Source organism: Heterocephalus glaber, unplaced genomic scaffold (genome assembly GCF_053883595.1).
Source record: "Heterocephalus glaber isolate CG9 unplaced genomic scaffold, H.glaber_assembly_v1.0 deba00001547, whole genome shotgun sequence".
Taxonomy (NCBI): domain Eukaryota; kingdom Metazoa; phylum Chordata; class Mammalia; order Rodentia; family Bathyergidae; genus Heterocephalus; species Heterocephalus glaber.
The window spans coordinates 13,764,894-13,789,031 of NW_028258340.1; the positions used below are offsets into that span (position 1 = coordinate 13,764,894).

The window sequence follows — 24,138 nt, forward strand, 5'->3', positions numbered from 1 at the left end:
ATTCTGCTGCATAAACCTTCAATGGAGTTTTTAATCTCCTGGAAATCTGTTTGCATCTGTTTTATGGATTCCATTTGTTTCCTATATTAGGATTCCATCATGTTCCTCAGTTCCTCTATTTTTTTATCTGTGTCCTCTCTAGATTTGTCAATCATGTCTTGCACTATGAGCACAATCTCTGCTGTTATCTGACAAATTATTTCTGATTTCATTTTTCCCAGATCCTCTTTTGTTGCCAGTTCAGGGAGTCCAGGTTGTTGAGTATCAGATTGTTCCATCTCTTTTCCCATTGGGGTTGCTTTAGGTGATCTGGAAGTCTGATTTTGAGACTTGTTTAAGTGTCTTATCATTTCAACAGGGGAATTGGGGGGAAGTGCTGCTGGCATCCATGCAGCTTACCTCCTCAGTGCTGGTGGTGATGGTACAGAGCCCTGGAAGTCACCTCCTTGGTACTGGGAGCGGCTCTGCTCCTCATTGCTCTTCTATGTGTTGTTGAGCTGGGGTTTTATCTCAGTGGTGCCACTGCCTGTCTCGCAAGCACAAGGTCCTGTGTTTGGTACCAAAAAAAAAATGTTATGTGTTGTATAAGTATTTACACAAGTCACATTGTCAAATCATTTCTCAATATTTAAAAAAATGATTTGAGTAGCAATACTTGAAGAAAAATACTTAGGTTTTCATAAAAACAACAATAAACAACAACAAACCCTTTGCTCCTTTGAACCTCATACCAATCATCTACAATATTTTCTACTTCTCCCATCATTCACTCCTGCTTATCCAGTTCACTGAAATGTCTTCAAGATACTTCTCTATTTTCTATCCCAATTTTTCTATCATATTGATGATGCAAATGCCCTTATTGGAAATTAATCCAGCATCTCCTACCTCCTTCATCAAGTGGGACAGGTAGTGACTGACACTGCCCACTAAGAAGGTCAACTACAGAGAAAATTTCAATCTGGAGTGGGAGTGATGCTTACATAAACTCAGCCTAACATCACATGGGGTACTCTATTTGCTTATTTGTCTTGTTTTATTTTGGAAATGTGGCCATGTTTCCTAGTTGATTCCTAATAAGAATATATTTTTTCAGTCAATGAGATTCTAGAAAATCAACTGCTGTTCAGCCTGTTCCACACTGATTCTATAGTCTTACAAACAAATGGAATATGTAATCATACAATAAGTGGTCAAAGTGGAGGCATAATTGTTCTACCCAAGTTATCTGGTTTGATTCCAGTTAGGATGTACCTCATCACTTCTTTAGAGAAAGTGATTGATGGTTGTTTACAATTGGTTCCATTATAGAACAGATCATAAAAACAGAAATGATTCCTTATAGTTTGGGTTTTATAGTCTGTTATTACAAAAGTTTTAACCAAAGGCAGCTGATGAAGACATTAGCACAGATAACAGAATTGTGGGAAAAACATAAATAGAGCTCCCTGTTGGAGGGGAGGTTTACAGTCTAATCAAAACAACCTAGTACTCTGGGCTAGCTACTAATTTAGAACTTAGAGGTGCCGGGTATAAATTGCATAATTTTAAATGGTAGTAGGGATCGAACCCAGTGCCTTCTCAGTAAGGCACATTCCCAGACCTTTTTTCATCTTGAGACAGGGACTCACTAAGTAACTGAGCTACCCAGGCTGGGCTCACACTACCTCAGACTCCCAGGGTGCTAAGATTACAGGTTTGTGCTACCACCTGGCTGGATTATCATCATTCACCACCATCCCAGGCTTAAATTGCATGTTTAAGCCTGTGTTTATAAACTGAAACTTATTTAAGCTTCAGTTTATAAAACAGGTGTTGTTTTGTTCATTTGCCAGTGGACAAAACAAATGCTGAAAGACAAATGGTTTTCATGAAATAGTGGAACTAGGTCTCAAATATATGACTGCCGAAGTCCAAAACTGAGAGTTTTAAATTAAACTCTATTGGAATAGTTGATGTTATTCCTACCCAAAGTTTTAAGGCTGAACTCCCAAAACCTCAAGATCCTTCGGAAAGCATCTATACCTATTTTATATTTTTATTTCTTATATTGTTTTCCTTAAAGAGTTGTATGTATTTGGTGTTCAATTTTTGATTATTTAATTAACACATTTTTATAAAATAAATGTATTTGATACTAATATTTGTAGAAAGTTTGTAAATTAAATGGAAAATATCAAAAATTTAAAAATTTATTTTTCTTAGTCAATAATATTTTAATAGGTATAACAAAGGTTATGTTAATTCAGTGAAGAATAAGAGTATGATTTTTGTGTGTGGAAACAATGATATCCTGAATGAGTGGCTTAAATGTGGCAGGCCTCCCTGAAGCCATCCACCTTGAGAGGACTCATTATTGGCACAGTGTACCTTCCTGTTCCTTGACTTTGGCTTAGCCTGTTGACTGGCTCTGATCTATGGAAAGTTGCTAGAAGTGACCTAAATCCAGTTCAAAATTTAGACCCCACATAACCCCATATGTTTCCATTTGTCTTTTTCTACCTCATGTACAACCATGAAATGAATTTTTTTCCAGGCGTATACCTAAAGAAGACACATGGGTTGAAGTTGAGACAGCCAAGTCTAGCTTAGATTTATAGACTCTCTTATGTGTAAGCCATACCATAAAATTGCAGATGGACCAAAAGAAAAATTTCTTTTTAAGACACTGAATGTTGTGACAATAGTTAATGAATACAAGAAATATCTTCATTGCTTTGAGAGTTAATTGTAAGAGGCTGAAATTCAACAATATGCCATAGTAACAGATAAAATTTACTCTTCCTATAATTCTTTGTTTATTTACAGAGAGTTAAACCTCAAAGTTGGCCCAGAGATGAGAAGCTAAGACTGAGTCAGCCAAGTCCACAGCCACAGGCACTCCACAATTTGCCAAGTAGAGCACTCTCCCTGGGGTAACATCTTCATGTAGAGCTTAGTTCTGGTTCAGTAAATTAGACTTTGGTGTTTATAAGAAAATTTCTAATATAATTTGCAATTTTCTTTAGAATTTGTAGTATATGATTTAAATATCTAATATACATGTGTGTTGGTTTTTAATCAACACATTAGAGATTACCAGTAAGCATTTGAGGCCCCTAATCAAGAGTATACACTGCTGGGCCCAGTTACTTAATACTTCAGATTACATATTCAAAAATTCAACCTCTAGCAGCACCCTTCAAACTACCCTTATCTCTGATCAGGACTAGATGATTTGTCAATTAGTATAATGTCAGGAATGATTTTAATTGTTCACCTGAGTGGTATTCAATATAGAAGGATTTGCTAGAATATGTTTTATTTTTTTTTCCACATTTGTACTAATCAGAGCAGGAGGTCCAGAGCAGCCAGGATATGGTACCTTTTAGAGTGTTGCTCTAAGACAAGGATTTGACTGATTCTTGTGTTCAGCCACTTTTGGAGAGTTCCGAATAGTGTGACGTCTGCCTACTAAGAGATTTGAAGCAAAATGCTTAGTGAAATGCCTAAAAGGATGAAGTTTTGCCTACTTACTATAAATGCGGCATGTGTAGCAGAATACTGTTTATGACATGAAACATGTCATTGGTGGTAAGGTTCTAAGGGAGAACTAGAGTCTCTTAACACCCAATTATTATGGGCTACTGATATTTACCAAAATAACCTAATATTTGGGCGTGCACAAATTGCTGTAGTTTAGTTGTAACTTTTTTAAAGAGATTGAATTAAAAGCTAAATATAAGTGGAATGAATAAAGAGTAGCATATTTGTTTAATTAAATTCTATTCAATATCATAAAATATTGTTATGCACAAGAATAAGGGTGAAATTTGAAAACATGTTCACCTGCGCATTTCATATTGCGTTATGGCTTTTTGTTGTATATATGTTCTATTCACATTTTTATTTTATTTTATTTTTATTCATTAAGTTTATTGGTCCATTTTAGGTATACAATACAGTTAAACTCATCATTGGGAATTTGTACCTTTACATGATATATCTTTGTTCTTATTTTTTCCCCATTCCCCTGCAGTCCCTTCAACCTCTCCACCCCTCCGTATTTACAAAGACTTTGTTTCCATTTTTTCCTTTCCTCATATTTATTCCTGTTCACATTTTTAAAAACAAGTAGACAGAAATAAATGAAGATAATAGGAAGATTCACTTCATGCCCATGTCCAATTTCTTTAAAAGTATTATCTGGGAATTCCTATTTTTATCATATTTTAGAATCCACACTGCCACGTCATCATTTTTAATTCATTTTGTATCTACCAGGAATTTGATTTATTCATCTAATAAGACATATATCTGTGGCACAAAGACACTCTTTTGTGCAGTTCCAGGGGAACCAGTCAGAAGACTATGAAGTGAATGAAGAGCTCCTGCTGGAAAGTTGTGATGAGAATGAAATCTCCTTATAAGACCATCTTTGAGCTGGATCAGAGAGTGAAGTGATCTAGGTAAAATTGTGTACAGTCATTCCCAGTACTCAAAAATAACTCAGGACACCACCTCCAAACACACATACACATACACACACAGATAGCAAAATCAAAAAATATTCAAGTGTCTTACATAAAATGGCATGGTATTTGGGTAGAATGTTTCTCCTATGTACTTTCAACGATCTCTAACTTACTTATATTACATAACACAATGTAAGTGCTATGTAAATAGTTGTTATATTGCTTAAGGAATAATGACATTAAAAATACAGATGTAACCATTATAGGCCTACCTACACAGAACACAATTCATAGAAAAGGACTGGTTGAGTGCTTAAATGTGAACATACTGATTCTTTATAGCTAACCACAGCACCCAGGTAAAAGTTAGAACTTTTTCTAGTTGCATGAAATTTTCATATAGCTTCAGATGTTTGTTTGTTTAAGTGGGTTATGGCTTATATCTAGATGGCCCCCCTCAAAGCCTCATGTTTTCATAGGTGGGGCTTTTGGAGGGGACTGACTGCATCTAGTTTGTGTGAATATGGATTAAGGATGTGTGATAACTAAATTAATCTGCTGATTGTCTTAACATAGTTCTGGATGTGGATAATGGGAAGGCCTACCCTAGGTGTGGGTGGCTCAAACCAATAGGCTTGTAGCCTAAATTGAATAAAAGGGAATGGGAGGCTCATTGCTGCTGTTTCGCTGCTTCCTGCCTCCCATGCCATGGACTTTCTCCTCTCTTATGTCCCTCTGCTGTGCTGTCCTGCCTTCAAGCCAGTTAACTATGTACCAAAACCTCTACAGTGACCTAAAATAAAATTATCCCCCTTTAACTTCTGGGTGCCAGGTATTTTGTCCCAGCAATGAGAAAGTAAATAAGACAAAATGATTACTTTATTATCTATTATGTAAATTCAAATGATGTAAAATGAATATTTTTCCTAAAATATTTTTTCAAATATATTAAAAATAAAAATTTTAGCTGTGTTAGAAAGTTTATTTCCATTTTAGACTCTAAAATAAGGTATTAAATTGTGGGAAATTATGTTAGTGAAGCATTTATAAACTATAATTTTATTTACCATTCATATTTTTATGAGTTAACTCTTTCAAAGCAAAGTTTGTATTTTTTCTTATGTCCTTTGCAGATTAATCTATATTTATGAGTCCTTCAGAATTTGAGGTTTCTGTCTTCAACATTCCTCTTACTACTGTTTCAAAATAGGCTCATGTAGCCCCAGCCTGGGTCAACGTGCATTAAGGATTGATGTGACTGTACTTTTTCAGCCTATGTCAATAAGGATACAGCCTCATCAAAATTTAAGAGAGATGAATAAGTGTTATGGTTTGTGTCTAGATAACTCCCCAAAGTCTCATGTGGTCATAGGTGGGACTTTTTCAGAGATGGCTGAATCTAGAGTGTGTGATGCTGGGATTAAGGATGTGTGATTACTGAATCAGTGCACTGATTGGTTTGCCACTACCTAAACCCAGTAGCCTAGAGTATAAAAGAGGCAGAAAGAAGCTGTTAAGGTCCCTTGCTTGCTTTGCTACCTTCTGCTCACCATGAACTTTTCTATTCTGTGATGCTTGTTTGCCATGCCACCCTGTCTTAGAGCCAGACCATTATGGACTAAAACCTCTACAAACTGTGAGCGAAATAAAGCTTTCTTCCTTTAACTTTGGGGTTGGATATTTTGTCTCAGCAATGAGAGAAAAGTAACTAAGACCATAAGTATATCTGGCAAGAACATAAAGCAGAACAACAAAGATGAATAGTGTGTTTAAAAACAATGTGTGAAGAAAGCTTAAAATTTTTAAATGATTTATTCTAAAAAGGAGAGGTTCAAATCAGGATTATCAGATTCGATTTTATTCAAACAGGATACTTCAGGGTTGCTTTGAAATCCTCATTGAGCATACAAGCTATTTTGTTGTTTTTCTTTTGAAGTTGCAAAAGTAGTACCAAACTCTTATACATCATTCACCTAGTTTTCCCCAAGATGACAATCCACATGACCATAGAACAATTGTAGAAACTAAAAAAATTAATGTTCTTACCAAACAATAAACTAAAAATCTTGTGTTTCCCAAGTAGTTTCAATGTCATTCTTCTGTATAGAATCTAATTGAGGATCCTATTTTATTACATTTAATTATCATGAATCCCTAGTTCTTTTCAATCTATGATGCCTTCAGTCTTTCTTTGTCTCATGACCTTGACACATTTGAAAAATACTACCCAGATACCTTCAGTATAGAGTAAATTGATGCCACAGAATTATTTTTCAGGAGAATATCACATTGCTATGTCAGTGTATAAATGACAGCAGGATGTCCTACGATGGGGTTATTAATATTGATCAATTGATTAAGGGCATGGTTACCAAGTTTCTCCACTTTAATGTGAAATTTTCCCCTTTACAATAAAAAAAAATATTAGGGAGTAGAACATAGGAGACAGTGCAAATTCCTATATCTGCTTACACTTTTATCTGATAATTTTGGCATTATAAGTATACCTTGACTACAGCAATTATTTCATGGATATCTAATGATAATTTTTAATTATCTTATTTTCCCATGTTTATCATTTGAAATTATTTTGTAAAAACAAACTATCTCCTTTCCCTTATTTATTTATTTGGTACCAGGGATTGAACTCAGTACCTTGTGGTTGCGAGGCAGGTGTGGTGCCACTGAGCTAAATCTCTGGCTCCCTTATTATTTGTTCATTCAACCATTTGTGTTGGCATAGTTTAATTGATATTTATTTTATTCTTTTTGTGTTTGTATTAAGCCAGAATCACACATACACCGAGGGAGGGAGGGAAGAAGGGAGGAAGGGAGAGAGGGAGGGAGGGAGAGAGAGAGAGAGAGAGAGAGAGAGAGAGAGAGAGAGAGAGAGAGAGAGAGAGAGAGAGAGAATTGGCTCAAAGGTCCCAAGATCTGTATATAAAGGTTGGGGCAGAAATAAAAACAAAAAAAGAAATTTAAAATAGATAAAACAAATGGTATATTGGTTCCTTAAAAATATGAAGAAAATTGAAAATCTTTTAGCTAGATTCACCAATAGCGAAAATGTACACATTGCTAAACTCAGGAATGAAAGATATCAAATTCACAGAAATTACAAGAGTTACTATGAAGGATTGTATGCCAGGAAACTAGATGTAGAAGAAATTGACAAGGTCTGAATAGACACAAATTAACAAAACTAATGCAGAATAAATATAAAAATGGTAGAATATAAATGAATATAAAAATATTGAATATATGAATATAAAAATATTGATTTGGTTATTTAAAAATCTCTTTATGCAACATTTGAAGAAATAGAAAACTGTTTTCTAAAGTAACTATGCTACTTTATATTCCCAGAGTCGATGTAAAAGCTATTTAGAATTCTAAAGATGAGATTGGTCTAATTTTCTAGTAGTGTTCAACTAGTCCTTGTGAAGTTAAGCCTGTATACCAGATAGCTAAAAACTCACCCTTAGACAAATTCCAAAAGCAGTAAATTGATGCTTATATTTTGTTTGTATCTGTTTATAATATTGAAGATACCTAGGCAACATTTCTAGCAACCTCATATATTGAACATCACTAAACCCTCAATGAAAATTATTTTAAACAACTATCATATAATTCTATGACATCTTATGTGAGCTAAAAAAAAAATAGAAGCCTGTATGTACCTTCCTTGGGAGTGTGGCCTTTTGATTAAATTCTACCTGGACAAACAAATAATATGTGTTCTGAAGTAGAAAATGAACTTCCCTAGGGCTTGGGTATGAAATAGGATAACCTAGGCATACATATCAAATCACTCTATGTAGGCTGAATTTTCAAAAATAAATTACAAAAACATAACAATTATAGGGAAATATGGTAAATAATCTGAAGTGTAAATTATATAATTTATCAACCAAATGTAAAAGGAATCATAAAATCATTTGTCTATGAAATCAGTGATTGTTTCCTTCAGTGTTAAGTATGTTTCCTGCAGCAAATAAAGATTTTAAAGATATTGTATATTATAAGCTAGTTTCATAAGTTTTTTTATATTTAAGTTATTTTTCTTTGTAATTTTATCTACATCTTACTTTATCAATTACCAAGGCACCTTGTCTGTTCTATTTCACAGGAGATATGTTCTCCAGCATGTGTTTCAGAATATAAGCCAATAACTTTATTTTTTGTTTCTTATACAAAATGATCAAAGATATACTCTTTCTGCAAATTTTCTAGATAAAGTTTCTTGCCTCAGGATCCTGATTCCTGGGATTACAAGTATGACCTAAGCCTGAAGGTCAACTTGGGATACATGCCTCCTATATCAAAGTGGTATATTCAGAAATGGAATATTTTGTGTGAGAAATCACTTAGTGAAATTATACTTGAGAAAAGCCGGGTGATTTACTGTTTTTTAATTTGAGCTTTCTACACATTAGTAACCGATTCAGATTTTTTTAAAAAAGGGAAATACATGAAATATTGCATTCTGTAGCATACCTTCCTCTCAGAATTTTTCTTGTATCAGTCTCTGCTTAGAATATTTTTTCTTAGGCAACTACTGTACATGTTTTTGAATGAAAACAAGTACTTCTAATAATTGTTGTACAATTACTGTACTAATTGTTGAATGCAAACAATTACTTCTAATTATTCTAAATTTTCATATGAATTGCACTTGGAGCTGTAATCTCTGAATAAATCAAAAACAGATCCTTAAGGCATAAATTTAGTTATTGATTTTAGATTTTGACCTTTCTTCTTTCTTAGCTTGAGTGTATATAGCTATGAGTTTTCCTCTAAGCTTGGCTTTTTCTGCATCCAGTGTTTTGTTATGTTATATTTTCATTATTTATCTCAAAGTACATCCTATTTCCACTGTTATTCTTTTAAATCCATTTGTTGTTTAAAAACATATGCTTTAATTTACAGATGTGTGTTAATTTTCCAGTTTTCCTTCTGTTATTGATTGCTTCTTTCATTCCATTGTGGTCACTGTTTTTTATTTAAATCTTTTAAATTAATTGAGATTTATTTTGTGGTCTAACATGGTGCATCCTGGAGTATTCCACCTTTGCACTGAAGAAGAACATATATTCTGCCCTTGGTGGATGGTAAGTTGTAACTCAATTAAATCTACTCATTGTATAATGTTTTTCACATACTATCATACTATATTTTCTTACTGGTCTTTTGTCTAGTTTTCTATATACTCCTGAAAGAGGTATTGAATTCTCTCAATAGTATTGGAGAATTTTCTGTTTCTTCCCTCAAGTCTGTCAGTGTTTGCACCACATATTTTTAGGTTCTATTGTGAGGTGGGTATATATTTAGAATTATTATATTTTCTGGATGACTTACATCTTCTATGAGTATATAGAATGCCCTCCTTTGTCCCTTGCAACAATTTTATCTTTACAGTGAACCTACCTCTCTTTTGTTACTATTTTCATGCAGTAACTTTTTCCATCTTTTCACTTTCAACCTATCTATGATATTAAATTTAAAATGAATCAAAGTTTGAGTATAACTCAATTATGATTTCTTTTATTGCTATCAATTCTACTGATTTTTTTTTTACTGCAGAATTTCATCTATATTTAATGTAATTACTGATAAGGACATTTTGTCATTTTACTATTATTTCTTTGTGTAATACTTTTTGTTCTTCAATTCCTTTATTACTGTCCTTTTTTGAAATTAACTATTTCAATATATCATTTTGGCTTTATTAAATCTATAATAGGGAGCATAAAAAAAAAGGAGAGAAATCGACCATGATTGGTTCCAGAGTTTGTTCTCTTGTGGTGGATAAATGGAAACATATTCTAGTAAATGAAGCCTGGGATCATTGAATAAAGTTAATATTAGTTTAGGTTCATCTCTCTTGTTCCACTTCAAAAAGCGTGCATGTAATATATTCCCCTGGAAGATGAAGTTAATAAAATTGCACTTTAATTTCATTGTCTTCTCTGATATATGCCTTATGATTCTGTCACCAATTTAGGGCTCTAGATATATTTCATGTATGTCTTGATAGTCTGATGTTTTGAGACAACCATCAAATGGAATAGGGCTCTGAAGATTGTCTTCTCTGAACTACTTATAGTCCTTGTATTATATATAACAATAGATAGACAGACAGATAGATAGACAGACAGATATTACACATATTTCCTAATTTTCCAATTTAAAAATCATGTAAGACTTTAGGAAAACATCACATTAGTTTAAAAAGAAATGTAAAAATGCCTCATCTCTACACATTTAATTGATTATATTAAATGTGTTACTGAGCTGAATTTTCAATTTTGGCTTATTCTATAATTGTCAAATGCCTTTCATTGTAGCCCTTCCTTGCTGGAAATATCACTGAAAGTTTTGTCTTCGAGAAAAACCAAATGTACATAGTGTGTACTTAATAACTGATTTCTGAATGATTTACTAATGAAGATGAGTTCCTTCAATTTCTTGGAGATGGGAGAGCTTAATTTGAACAGCAGTTCTGCTGATACATAGAATAAAACATAGCAGAAATAACTACGGTCTCCAATTTATATGATTATAATAGAAGTCTTTGAGAGAAGGAAAAGTCTCTATTTTTCAGCATGAATCCACTGTTAAATGAGCATTGCCTTGCACGAAGGATATTTCCTTAGAATACAAGAAAGATGGAAACAACTCAAAGAGATAAAACACACAACCTCAGTAGGTTGAGAGTCTTGATTTCAAACTCAGAGAGCTTCCTGAAATCCTAAGGTTGAGCAACCATGTGGATTTCTCTTCTTCAGGGAAGAAACTGTATAAGAGCACTGATCAGTACACTCTTAGGCCAATAAATGAATTAGGATCAAGAACCTAGCTGTCTTTGTTAAAATACCTTTCAAGGAAATGTTGACAACTATAATCATGTTCTTCTCCCCTACAGGACTGCCAAAGAGGAAATAAAGTTTTAGCAAGAACCTGATAGCTGTAATGTATATTGCTTACTAAACATGCAATCAATCATTAAGGGTTTTCATAAAGAGAATCCAAGTAAATGTGAAGAAATTTAATTCATTGAGATTCATCTTGATGTATCTTTCCAACACATTTGAAAGCAAAATTGTGTTTCATTATGACAAGAAAATGTATGATTTATATGTAAGAACTTAAAGTGAATTGAGTTCATTAAGCATGTCCTTGTCTAGAGGAGGTCAGAGATCCTTTGACAATATTTTCAAGAACAGGGCTGCCACCTAAATTCTATACAGTAGCTCAGGTAACTCTTGAGTATTCAACCTTTTCTTTTCTTCTTTATTTGTGCTGCTTGGAATCAAACTTAGGACCTCACACATGTTAGGAAACTATTCTACCATTGAGCTATACCTTAGCCCTGCCTGTTTGTTCAACATTAGGTTCTAGTATTTTCGGCTATGAATCACTTTGAGTAAAATACTATATGAGAAAAACTAATAATTCTGTGAAACACCTGTAAATGCTACATTATCTGTTGCATAAGGCTTCTGGCTAGTTGACATCACTATGTGACCAAGGGCAGCATTATGACATGAAAGTGGAGATGAAGTACCTAGGACAAAAGTGCTGATCAGGTACAAGCTTGAAAGTTTGATGTCCTAAGTAGTCTACATCAACAGAAAATCGTAGGCCTAATAAACTTTCTATGTTAAGGAGATTAGAAAGCTTTTATCAGTCTTGTAAAACAATTTTATGTGACTTACCAGAAATGAAAGCAAAGCTGTACAAAAAGATTTATACTGTTTTCAAATTTTCAAGACAAGAGATTTTGATAAAATTCATTATTTTTTTCAGTTTAGCTCCATGACAAAACATAGTTTATTTATTATGACAGGGTCTATATCATCTTCAATATTTTTCAAAATAAAAACATTTTCAGGGTGTAGTTGCTTCCTTTAGGTACCTCCCCGAATCAATTTTTTTAGAGACAGGGTCTTGTTATGTGGTTCAGGATGGTCTTGAACTCACTATGTAGAAAAGGTTGGCCTCAAACTCACTGCAATACTGCAGTGCTGGGATTAAAGATATATGCCACCACACCTGGCACTTTGAATCAATTTTGCAAAGCATATCTCCTAAGAAAAACACACAAAAATATGTCTATATCTTTTTTTACTTTAAGATATAAGAAATCTTAAAAGATTATAAAGATCCATACAAAGACTACATTTTTAAAGGTGAAAACGTATAAATGTAATTTAAATGATCTGATCCATGTCACAATTACTTGAGTTGCAAAGTCAGCAGCAACATCTGAGAAAAGCAAAAATTCATGGAGCACTTGTTTTTTTGTTGAGAATTCTTCCATATGCTTTGCATAGCTAGATGACAACAACCCTATGAGGCAGGCGTCATTATATTCTTGGTACAGATAGCAACACAGAGAAGATATGTTATTTGTCTCAGATCACACAACTAGTTAGTGGCAAAGCCAAAATAGAATCCCAATTTTTAAATTTTGTTTGGGGGAAAGGAGATAAAGATTTTTAAAAATCACCCTTATTGTTATAGTTTACATACAATAAAATTAAACAATTTCAATGTACAATTACATGAGTTTTGAAAAATGTAATACAGTTATCTAACCATCAGTACAGTGAAAACATAGAATATTTCCCACCATCCTAAAACAATCCCTTTACTCCCCTTTGTAGATGATTTCCTTGACCTATTTCTGGTCCTTGACAAGCACGTTCTTCCTTCTACTTCCCATCTCCCACTTTAGTTTTGTCTTTTTATTAGAATGTTAAGTGAATGAAACCATATAGAATATATGCATTTTATATCTGAGTTCTTTCACTTAGACTAATGCCTTTGCAATTACTTCAAACTAAGGTACATATTAGCATTTCATTCCTTTTTATTGTTCAACAGTACCCTACTGTATGACTAAACCTCAGTGTGTTTATCTAGTTGATGAACAATTGAATTGTTACAGGGTTATGGCTACTTTGAACAAAGATGCTATGAATATTTCCATATAAGTTTTTTATAAACATGTTTTCAGTTCTCTAGGGTAAATACCAAGGAATGAGACTGCTAAATAATGAGTGATAGTGCTTGTTTTTGTTACTTTCTGGCTGCCATGAACTGTTTCTCCTCTGTAAGGCCTGTCCGCATACTACCTTGCCCTGAAGTCAGCCAATTATGGACTGAAACCTCTATGAATTGTACATGAGAAGTTTTTTTGGCAGTTTGGAAGTGACTGATCACCTTGCCCTCATTTCTATCTGACCTGTGTTGGCAAGGGAGACTGCCTAAATGAGCAAGATAGCACAGCAAAACAGTACTCCAGGAGTGAATGGAATAAGTGTTATTCATACTCAGGCACATGCTAGCGGCTTACAGCAGGTTCCTCAGCCTGTGCCTGCTGGCCCTAGGGAAGGAGGCAAATCCATTCCTCCAAGCAAGCAGAGCAAAGAGAGTTCACCCATGGATCCAAAGAGTAAAGAGTATCATCAGTGCAGAGAGAGGAACAACATGGCTGTGAAAAAGAGCCAATTGAAAAGTAAGCAGAAAGCACAAGATATGCTGCAAAGAGTGAATCAGCTCAAAGAAGAGAATGAATGCTTGGAAGCAAAAATTCAATTGGTGACAAAGGAATTAAGTGTACTGAAAGATTTGTTTCTTGAGCATGCACACAACCTTGCAGACAATGTGAAGCCAATTAGCACTGAACATACGACAACAAATTCTGATACTGCAGGACAGTAGACCTCAACATTCCCAGACTTCACATCTGTGGCTTGAACATTAAAGGTGTGACTGCCTACACCACTCAGATGTCCATGGCTGAATGTCATCTTTTCCATTATTCAAATATCCATTGGAGGTTATTTTCTAGGATTAGCACTGAAGAGTTGATTAGCCATGTCATTTAAATATATGCCTTTAAATGAGGTGGATTTTTGTGGCAATTGAAAAACAAAAAATTTTAAAGTATATGGTAAAATAAAAAAACATGTCCTGGACTTTATTGTTCTTAGTAAGTCCTGACATCCCCAGAAATACTTCTTTTTTAAGTTGACAAAAGTAGTGGGAAACTGGCAGGTCATGCAGAAGGTTCTCAGTTAGAGAAAAGAAACAAATCATATACAAAGGAAAGCCAATCAGAATCACAGCAGACTTCTCAATACAAACCCTCAAGGTAAGAAGAGATGCGAGTGACACATTTCAAGCCCTAAAGGAAAACAGCCTCCAATGCAGATTGATGTACCCTGCAAAACTATCTTTCAAAATTGATGGAGAAATAAGATATTATCAGGACAAAGAGCACCTGAGGAACGTCATGAATAACAAATCAGCACTCCAAAAAATTTTAGACAATATCTTAGGAAAAGAAAACAAGGAGAATCAGCCTGCTGCACACAGGAAGACACCTGGTTCCACACTACAAAGAGGTAGAGGACACCAGACCATCAGACCAAGGTACTGAGTCCCACTGCTCCTGGTCCAGAGGAAGGGGCTTCTGGGTCACCATCCCTCCCGCTGCTCCTGGCCCAGAGGAAGGGGCTTCTGGGCCACCATCCCTCCAGCTGCTCCCAGCCCACAGGAAAGGGCTTTTGGGTCACCATCCCTACCGCTGCTCCTGGCCCCTGTCTCACCTCACCCACCTCAGAGGAAGTAATCCGTGCAGGCGCTAACAGCCCCCCGCCCCAGTTGAAATGAGAAAACATGTAAATAAGTCTCAAAACCAGACTTCCAGATCACCTACAGCAACCCCAAAGGGAAATGAGATGGAACACTCTGATACACAACCACCTGGACCCACTCAACTGGCAACAAAAGGGGATCTGGAAAAAAGGAAATCAGAAATAATTTCTCAGATAACAGGAGAAATTGGGCCCCTAGTGCAAGACATGATTAAGAAATCTAGAGAGGAGCTCGGGAACATGATGGAATCCCAACATAAGAAACAAATGGAATTCAAAAAACAGATGCAAATAGATTTCCAGGACATGAAAAATTCCACTGAAAGTCTACACAGCAGAATGAGCCAATGTGAGGACAGAATTTCAGATATAGAAGATAAGATTGCAATTAGTGACCAGGAAAAGAAAAAATTGCTTCAAAATTATAAGGGAACATGAGAAATCAATCCAGCAGCTGCTAGATGATGCAAAGAAGAATAACATAAGACTGATTGGGCTCAATGAAGAAACAGGAGAGAGTGCAGATGACATAAAAAATCTCTTCACAGAAATAATGGCAGCAAACTTCCCAAGCAGGGGAAAAGAGCTTGACATACAGATAAGTGAGGCATATAGGACTCCAAATAGCCTTGATCAAAAAAAAAAAAAAATCTACACATAGGCATATAATTGTTAAGATTCCAGAAACACAACAGAAGAACAAAGTTCTCCAAGCAGTCAGAGAAAAGCAACAAATCACAAAGGAAGGAAAGCCCATCAGAATCACAGCAGACTTCTCAACACAAACCATCAAGGCAAGAAGAGCTTGGGGGGACATATTCCAAGCCCTAAAGGAAAACAGCCTCCAACCCAGATTGATGTACCCTGCAAAACTATCTTTCAAAATGGATGAAGAAATAAGATACTTTCATGACAAAGAGCACCTTAGGAACTTTGTGAATACCAAACCAGCACTCCAAAGAATTTTATACAATATCCTAGGAACAGACATTGAGCATCACAACCCCAGGAAGCAAAACAGAATGAACCCATCTGTCATGACAAGAAATTAAATGTAAAGGGGGAGAACCCAACAAAAAGAAAAAGTCATAGCAATGACAAGTCAGTACGTTTCAGTTATAACCATCAACATTAATGGTCTCAATTCACCAATCAAAAGAAATAGACTGGCAGAATGGATCAAGGAGCAAAATCCAACAATATGCTGCATACAAGAAATACACTTAATTCAAAAGGAAACTCATAGACTGAAAGTTAAAGGGTGGAAAACAATACTGCATGCGACAGGAACCCGAAAAAAAGCAGGAGTAGCTATCCTCTTGGCAGATCAAGTAGATTTCAAACCAACACTGATTAAGAGAGACAAAGAAGGACACTACATCCTTGTAAAGGGAACAATCCAAGAGGAAGAGATGACAATCATAAATATCTATGCACCAAACACTAGTGCACCCAACTATATAAAACAAATACTAACGGACATGAAAAGTCATATATGCACTAATACAATTGTAGTGGGGGACCTCAACACCCCACTGTCACAAAGAGATAGATCAACTAGACTTAAACTAAGTAATGAAATACTAGAACTCAATTGAACTCTTGAACAAATGAACTTAACAGATGTTTACAGAGTCTTCCACCCCACAAAATCAGAATACACATTCTTCTCAGCTGCACATGGGTCATTCTCCAAAATAGACCACATACTCACACATAGAACATGTTTAAGTAAGTGCAAAGGAATTGAAGTTATCCCCTGTATATTACTAGAAAATAGTGCAATGAAATTGGAGATCCATAGCAAAAGAAACTCAAAAAATTTCATAAACACATGGAAATTGAATAACACACTTCTGAATAACCAATGGGTCACAGAGGAAATTAAAGAAGAAATCAGACAGTTCCTTCAATTAAATGTCAATGACAATACAACATATCAGAATCTATGGGACACGATGAAAGCAGTCTTACCAGGGAAATTCATAGCAGTGAATACGCATATTAGGAAAACAGAATGAGCCCAATTAAACAACCTGATGCTGAACCTCAAGCTTCTAGAAAAAGAAGAGCAGGACAACCCCAAAGCTAATACAAGGGAGGAAATTATAAAGATCAGAGGAGAAATCAATGCAATGGAGACTAAGAGAATGATACAAAAAATCAATGAAGCCAAGAGTTGGTTCTTCGAAAGAATCAACAAAATTGACAAACCTTTAGCCAACCTTGTCAGAAAAAGGAAAGAAAAGGCCCAAATTCATGCAATTAGGAATGAAAAGGGTGAAATTACAACAGACTCAGCAGAAATCCAGAGGATCATCAATACCTACTTCCAGAACCTATATACCAATAAGATGGACAACACAGAAGACATGGACAGATTCCTAGATACATATCAATTACCAAAGTTGAACGAAGAAGACCTAAAAATTCTGAACAACCCAATATCAACCAATGAAATTGAAAATGTAATAAAAACTTATCAACTAAGAAAATCCCAGGCCCTGATGGCTTCACTGCTGAATTCTACAAGACATTTAGAGAGGAACTGCTGCCACTATTGTTTAAACTCTTCAATGAAATTGAAAGGGAAGCAATACGCCCAAATTCATTCTTGGAAGCCAGCATCACCTTGATCCCCAAAGCACAGAAAGACCCAACTGAAAAGGAGAACTATAGGCCAATCTCACTAATGCATTTTGGATTTTGTCAAATGCTTTTTCTGCGTCTATGGAGATAATCATATGGTTTTTGTCCTTGGCTCTATATAGCAGTTTTGGAAGTATGGACATTTTCATTATGTTGATTCTTCCTACCCAGGAGCAAAGGATGTCTTTCCATTTTCTGATATCATCTTCAATCTCTCTTTTCAAAGTGCTATAATTTTCAGAGAAGAGGTCTTTGATTTCTTTAGGTTGATTCCTAGGTATTTCAGTTTCTTGGATGCTACTGGGAAAGGAATTGTTTGCCCTATTTCTCTCTCAGTGAGACTGTTGTTCGTGTAGAGGAAAGCTATTGATTTTTGTATGTTGAGCTTGTATCCATCTACTCTACTGAATTTGGTTATTAAGTCTAGAAGACTTTTGGTGGAGTTCTTGGGGTCTTCTATATAGAGTATCATGTCATCTGCAAATAATGACAAGTTGACTTCTTCATTTCCTATCTTTATTCCTTTTATTTCTTTCTCTTGTCCAACTTCTGTGGCTAATGTTTCCAACACTATATTGAACAGGACTGGTGATAGTGGACATTCTTGTCTTGTTCCTTATTTTAGTGTGAAGGATTTCAGTTTTTGACCATTTATTATGATATTGGCTGTTGGTTTTTCATAGATGGCTTAACACTGTATAGATTCAATGCAATCTGAATTGAAATTCCAGCAGCATACTTTATGGACCTTGAGAAAACAATGCAAATATTCATTTGGAACAAGAAGAGACCTACAATAGCAAAAGCAATTCTAGGCAACAGAAACATGGTAGGGGGTATCACAACCCCCAACTTGAAACTATACTAAAAAGCTACTGTGATAAAAATAGCATGGTAGTGGCAAAGAAACAGTCCTGAGGACCAGTGAAACAGATTAGAAGGTGCAGAAACAACTCCAGACACACTCAGCCACCTCTTCTTTGACAAAGGAGCCAAACACCCTCACTGGAGGAAAGATAGCCTCTTTAATAAATGGTGCTGGAAAAATTGGGCTTCAACTTGCCAAAGATTAGAACTAGACCTATATCTCTCTGCATGCACTAAACTAAAATCAAAATGGATTAAAAATCTAAATATTAAAACAGAAACGCTGAACCAGATGGAACAGAGGTTAGGGAGAACTCTTGAAGACATCGGTGTAGGAAAAGATTTTATGAACAAAACCTCAGTTGCCTGTGAACTAGCACAAACAATCACCAACTGGGATCTCTTCTTATTAAATGGCTTCTGCACAGCCAGAGAAACCACCAGCAGTGTGAAGAGACAACCCACAATGTGGGAAAAAATCTTCACCTGCTCTTCCTCAGACAAAGGTCTACTATCTCGAATCTATAAAGATCTTAAAAAAATCTGACCTCCCAAATTTAAAGACCCAATCGAAAAATGGGCATCTGAAATGAACAGACATTTCTCACACAAAAAAGTAGAAATAGCAAATAAATACATGAAAAAATGTTCAACATCACTGGTCATTTGAGAGATGCAAATGAAAACAATGCTGAGATTCCACCTCACCCCAGAAAGAACACCTGCTATCATGAAATCAACCAATAACAAATGCTGGCTGGGCTGTGGGGAAAGTGGAACCCTGCTCCACTGCTGGTGGGAGTGTAGACTGGTGCAACCACTGTGGAAATCAGTACAGAGATACCTCAAAGAACTAGAACTGGAAGTCCCATTTGACCCCTCTATTCCACTGCTGGGGATCTTCCCCAAAGAATTAAAAGAATCATACCACAGTGATATATGTGCGCCCATGTTCATAGCAGCACAGTTTGTTATAGCTAAAACTTGGAAACAGCCCAACTGTCCATCAACTGGAGACTGGATAAAGAAAATGTGGGTTTTTTTATAAAATGGAGTACTACTCAGCCATAAAAATGAGAAATTAGAGACATTTATAGCTAAGTGTATTCACATTGAGGCAATACTCTTAAGTGAAATCAATAGGACACACATGTGTAAATACTGAATAGTTTTTCTAGTGTGAGAAACTGAAAGTGTAAATAAGGACTAAATGGTATAATAGATAATGTGAAATAGGAAGAAAAGGGGCAAAGTGGAAGAGGAATTGGAAGGAATAGGCAAAAGCAAAGAAGGGAATGGGATTAATATGAGATAATGAAAAACTGGAAACAAAATCTTTGTAAATAGGGAGGACTGGATGGGTTGAAAGGAGGGCAGGGGAATGGGGAAAAATAGGAACCAAGAGAGACTATGTAAAGGTGCAAATTTCCAGTGATGAATGTCATTATATTGTATACCTAAAATGTTCCAATAAAATTAATTAAAATAGAAAAATATATAAACTCCTTACCATCTCCTAAAACAAGAGTTTAAGAAAACTTGAAAGTGTCAGGTTTTAACCTTCAATTTATTTTGCTTAAATACATCTCTTTATGTTGTTTCGGGATTTTTTTTTTTTTTTTTTTTTTTTTTTTGGTGACAATTCTTTTAGTTAGTGCACTGTTCTTCCAGACTTTATGTACCACTGCTTCTGTTCATTCATTGTGCGCTTTTATGTTCCATAAATTATTTTGGAAATAAAATGCTGGTAAAACTCAGGATATTGATATTTTTGTGGAGACAAAAAAATGGCAATCACTAATGTAGGGCACCTCTAGAATCTGCGTTATATCAGTGTTGGTAGTTTAGATTGTTAACTTTGTCTTACAGCATGATTCTAACTCAAGTCTGTTGACTTCTCTGTATTGTTTTGTGCCTGCAATGGTGATTAGACAGTCAGACTTGATTAAGGTTTCTAATTTGAATGTGGTCATTTCTGACCACACTGCTGTTTCCTACTAGGACTTTGTGATAATGTAACCAGACTGTAACTCAAGCTGTACCCTGGGTTTGGTGGAAGTGTGCTGACTGTGCTATTCTCCTGGGCAGAAGGCAACATAGTGCTCTGTAACTCAGCAAAGATTTTCAGGGTTACAAAGTCCTTGTAAATGTGGGATTGGAGCCAGTTGTTGTACCATGAGATACTTCCCTGGAGGGCTATTAATTCCCAATTCAGCCAAGAAATGACCGGGATTTTTTCTTCTTGAGTTAGGGTCCAACTGCAGTTTACTTTGGTTGGAATATTGATCTACTCATAGGGGTTGATACATGTTCAAATAACTACCACTTACCAACAGAGTCCTACTAAATCTTAACAGCTGATTGATGTTGTATAATTAATTGGAGATGTAGTTAGGCCACTTGAATCCTTAAGCACCTATAATAGGTGTTACATTTTAATCCCTTATTGAAAAAAAGTCAGAAATGGATGTCCAGATGGAATTTGTGGTTACCAGTGATATGAAAAAAAGAAGCTGTAGGGAAATCATCAAGAGTGTGTACTCAGTGTTTCAAGTCAGAACATAAAATTGGGAGTTTGAGAAAAATTGACTCAAGATTTCCTTTTAGCTATGCAAATCAGAATTGAACACAAGCAGTCATGCTTAGAAGAAAAATATTAACCATTATCTTGGCTATTTTAATCAAGTGGTTAAGAATGGATATTTTTAGTTTGGTAGATTTAGCTACCAAAATTGAGAGTACAGAAATTGAGAGAAATCAAGGGTCTGGAGTGAATAAGTTTAGAGCTTTGAGAATTGTAAAGTGACTGTTGTAATTTTGGTTGTGAGCTTGTAACTTAGGAACCATTCGGATTTGATCTGCTTTGCATCAGGTCTGGTGGTTAGGGATTAGGCTGTAGTATAAGTTGCTAGCTGCATCTCGGATGGATGTTGCGTTTTGACTGGCTGAGGCTGCAGATGGTGAGAGCAGAGCAGCTCTTCCCATGTCTGGCCCCTTTCAGTTGTTGGGATGCCAGTTCAGATGCTTTGGACATTCTTACTAAGAATTAGTAGGACTATAAAATGTGACTCGATTTTTGAAATTCAGGTCATGAGTGCAAAATACACAAATTTATGTAAAAAGTAGAAGTATGTACAATTTGATATTAAAAGAAAGGAAAATGTAGCAGCTTTTGACGTTTCTTAATCCCCATTAGAGGGCTGAAATTTTGTACCTGAACAACCCATTTAGCACTCAGTGCTTTTTGATGCCTTAGGAATAGGAAAAGTAATTTTTGTTTGACAAAAGGTAGGAAAGAGAAAGTCCCTTCTACAGCTCATTAGATCTGCCTCTCAGAAAAAAGTACTAACTTGTTCTTTTTGTTCTTGGCTTTCAGTTTGTGAGATTACTCTATTTTTAATGTAATTTTATTTTTTTCAATAAATCCTAAAATAATTTTTTGGAACAAAAAAATAATGAGTGATAGTGATATCTCATTGTGGTTTTAACCTGTATTTTCAGAAGGCCCACTGATACTCCATGTAATTTCCTATAGCTTCTTTGTTTCAGTGTTTGCTCAGATCTTTTTTCATTTTGTGTTTTTATTAATGAGATATAAAAGTTATTTAAAATATTCTAGATACAAATCCTTTATGAGATATATCTCTTTGAATATTTTCTCCCTTTCTTTGAATTGCCTTTTTGTTTTCTTACCAATATTAAACATGTTTTTTGGAGAGCAAAACTTTTAGTTTTATATTTCATGGTTCATTTGGGTTTTTTAGAAGTTCCCACCTACTGTAGCTTACAAATATTATCTCCTATTTCTTGTTGAAGTTTTATAGTTTAATCTCTTACATATATGTGTCTGATCAATTTCAATTTGTGTACAGGAAGAAGTAAGAGCTGCAATGCATACTTGTTCATAAACTATTGAATAACTACAGCACAATTAAGTTTTTTGAAAAATATTTTGTATTCTGGTATATGTTCCATTTCGGTAAATGTTCTATAAAAGTGAGAGATCAAGCTACAGTGCTATTCAAATATTTTACAACCTTACTTATTTTCTGTTATGTTCTACCATTTAATAAGAAGAGAAGAGTGTTGAAATTTCCAACTGTTACTGTGGAATTGCTATTTCATTTTTTTAGTTATATTTTATTTTGCTTATTTCTAAAACTCTGTAGGGTGAATCCACATTTAAAATTTTATCCTCTGATAATTTGATCTCTTTTTGCTATGATATGGGCCTCTTATCTATGACATTATTCCTTTTTTCTACACATTAATTTGTCGAATAATAACAGCTATTCCTTTCTTTTGATCATCATTTTTTGTAAGTCTTCTATTCAGTCATTCTACTTACTGTGGATTTTTTATAAATAATAGTCACTTTCATTTTGAAGGATTCTGTTTTCTCTACTATTGAGATAGAAAAATTATTCAATTAAAACATTAAGGTATAATACTTTAATCACTAGAAGCTCCATTGTGTGTTTTTAATAACTTCTTTTTCTCTCAATTTATAAAGTTCATTTCTTCTTCAGCATTTGGAAATTATTTACAACTGCTTTCAAAAGCTGTTGTTAATTTAATTATTTGACTCATTCAAGGCCTTATTTGGTGATTGGTTAATGGAAAATTTCTTATGTATTTATTCATTAATTAATTGTTGCAATTTTATATGCCTCATAATTTTTATTGGATGGATAAAATTGTGGATTTTACTGTTTTTCATAATGCATTTTGTTACATTTCTTTAAAAAAGCATTTGACTTTCTTTTGTCACACAGTTATATTATTTGTAATTAGTATGGTCTTTTCAGAGCTTCCTTTTTAAATTCGGTAAGGAAAATCCTATATAATCTTTATTCCAGTTTAATTAAATTTCACTAAATTGCTCATGTTCTTTTGAGGTGTCTATCTAATGATGTCTTTTTATTTTGAGGTCTCTCCTATTTGACTAGTGAAAACACAAACTAGTCTAATCATTGTATAAGTTCTAGGAGCATTTAGATCATAATCTCTAGTGATTATTTCCTCAGATCTGGATGGCCTTCCCTTTGTATATTTCCCTCTTCTTCATTATTCTGCCTTGCAAATTATAGCTGCTCAATCTCTGTAAACATCAGTTTATGTCTTATTTCTGTAGTAAGATCACTGGATTCATTTGGTTTCACCTTCCTCACAGCTTGGAACCTCTCTCCAGGTAATAAGCTTGAGTATTGATATACTCTCATTTTTTTAAAATCCTGAACTGCACATTCACTAATGTCTGATAATAACTGTTGAATATATTTCATCCACTTTTTAGTAGCTTATGATGGATCTTTTACCAGATCTTTTTAAAATTCTAATATTTTATGTATTTTTTAAAATCTAAGTTTATTTTTGCTACTTAACAATTGTGTGAGTGAAGCAAATTTCTGCAATTAAGACAATTTATCTGAGACTATTTGTAATAATAGAGAAGTATATCCCAAGCTATATTAGAATTTTTTAAAATTTATCAGTTA

General features: G+C 34.7%; 1 protein-coding gene across 1 annotated transcript; it reads left to right on the forward strand.

Annotated features, from left to right (window-relative positions):
- Positions 1-13,682: 13,682 nt before the first annotated feature.
- On the forward strand, positions 13,683-14,186 carry LOC101712734 (CCAAT/enhancer-binding protein gamma). The gene has a single exon (XM_004850041.1). The coding sequence runs from the start codon at positions 13,734-13,736 to the stop codon at positions 14,184-14,186; it is 453 nt and encodes a 150-aa protein (XP_004850098.1). The 5' UTR covers positions 13,683-13,733.
- The last annotated feature ends 9,952 nt before the right edge of the window (positions 14,187-24,138 follow it).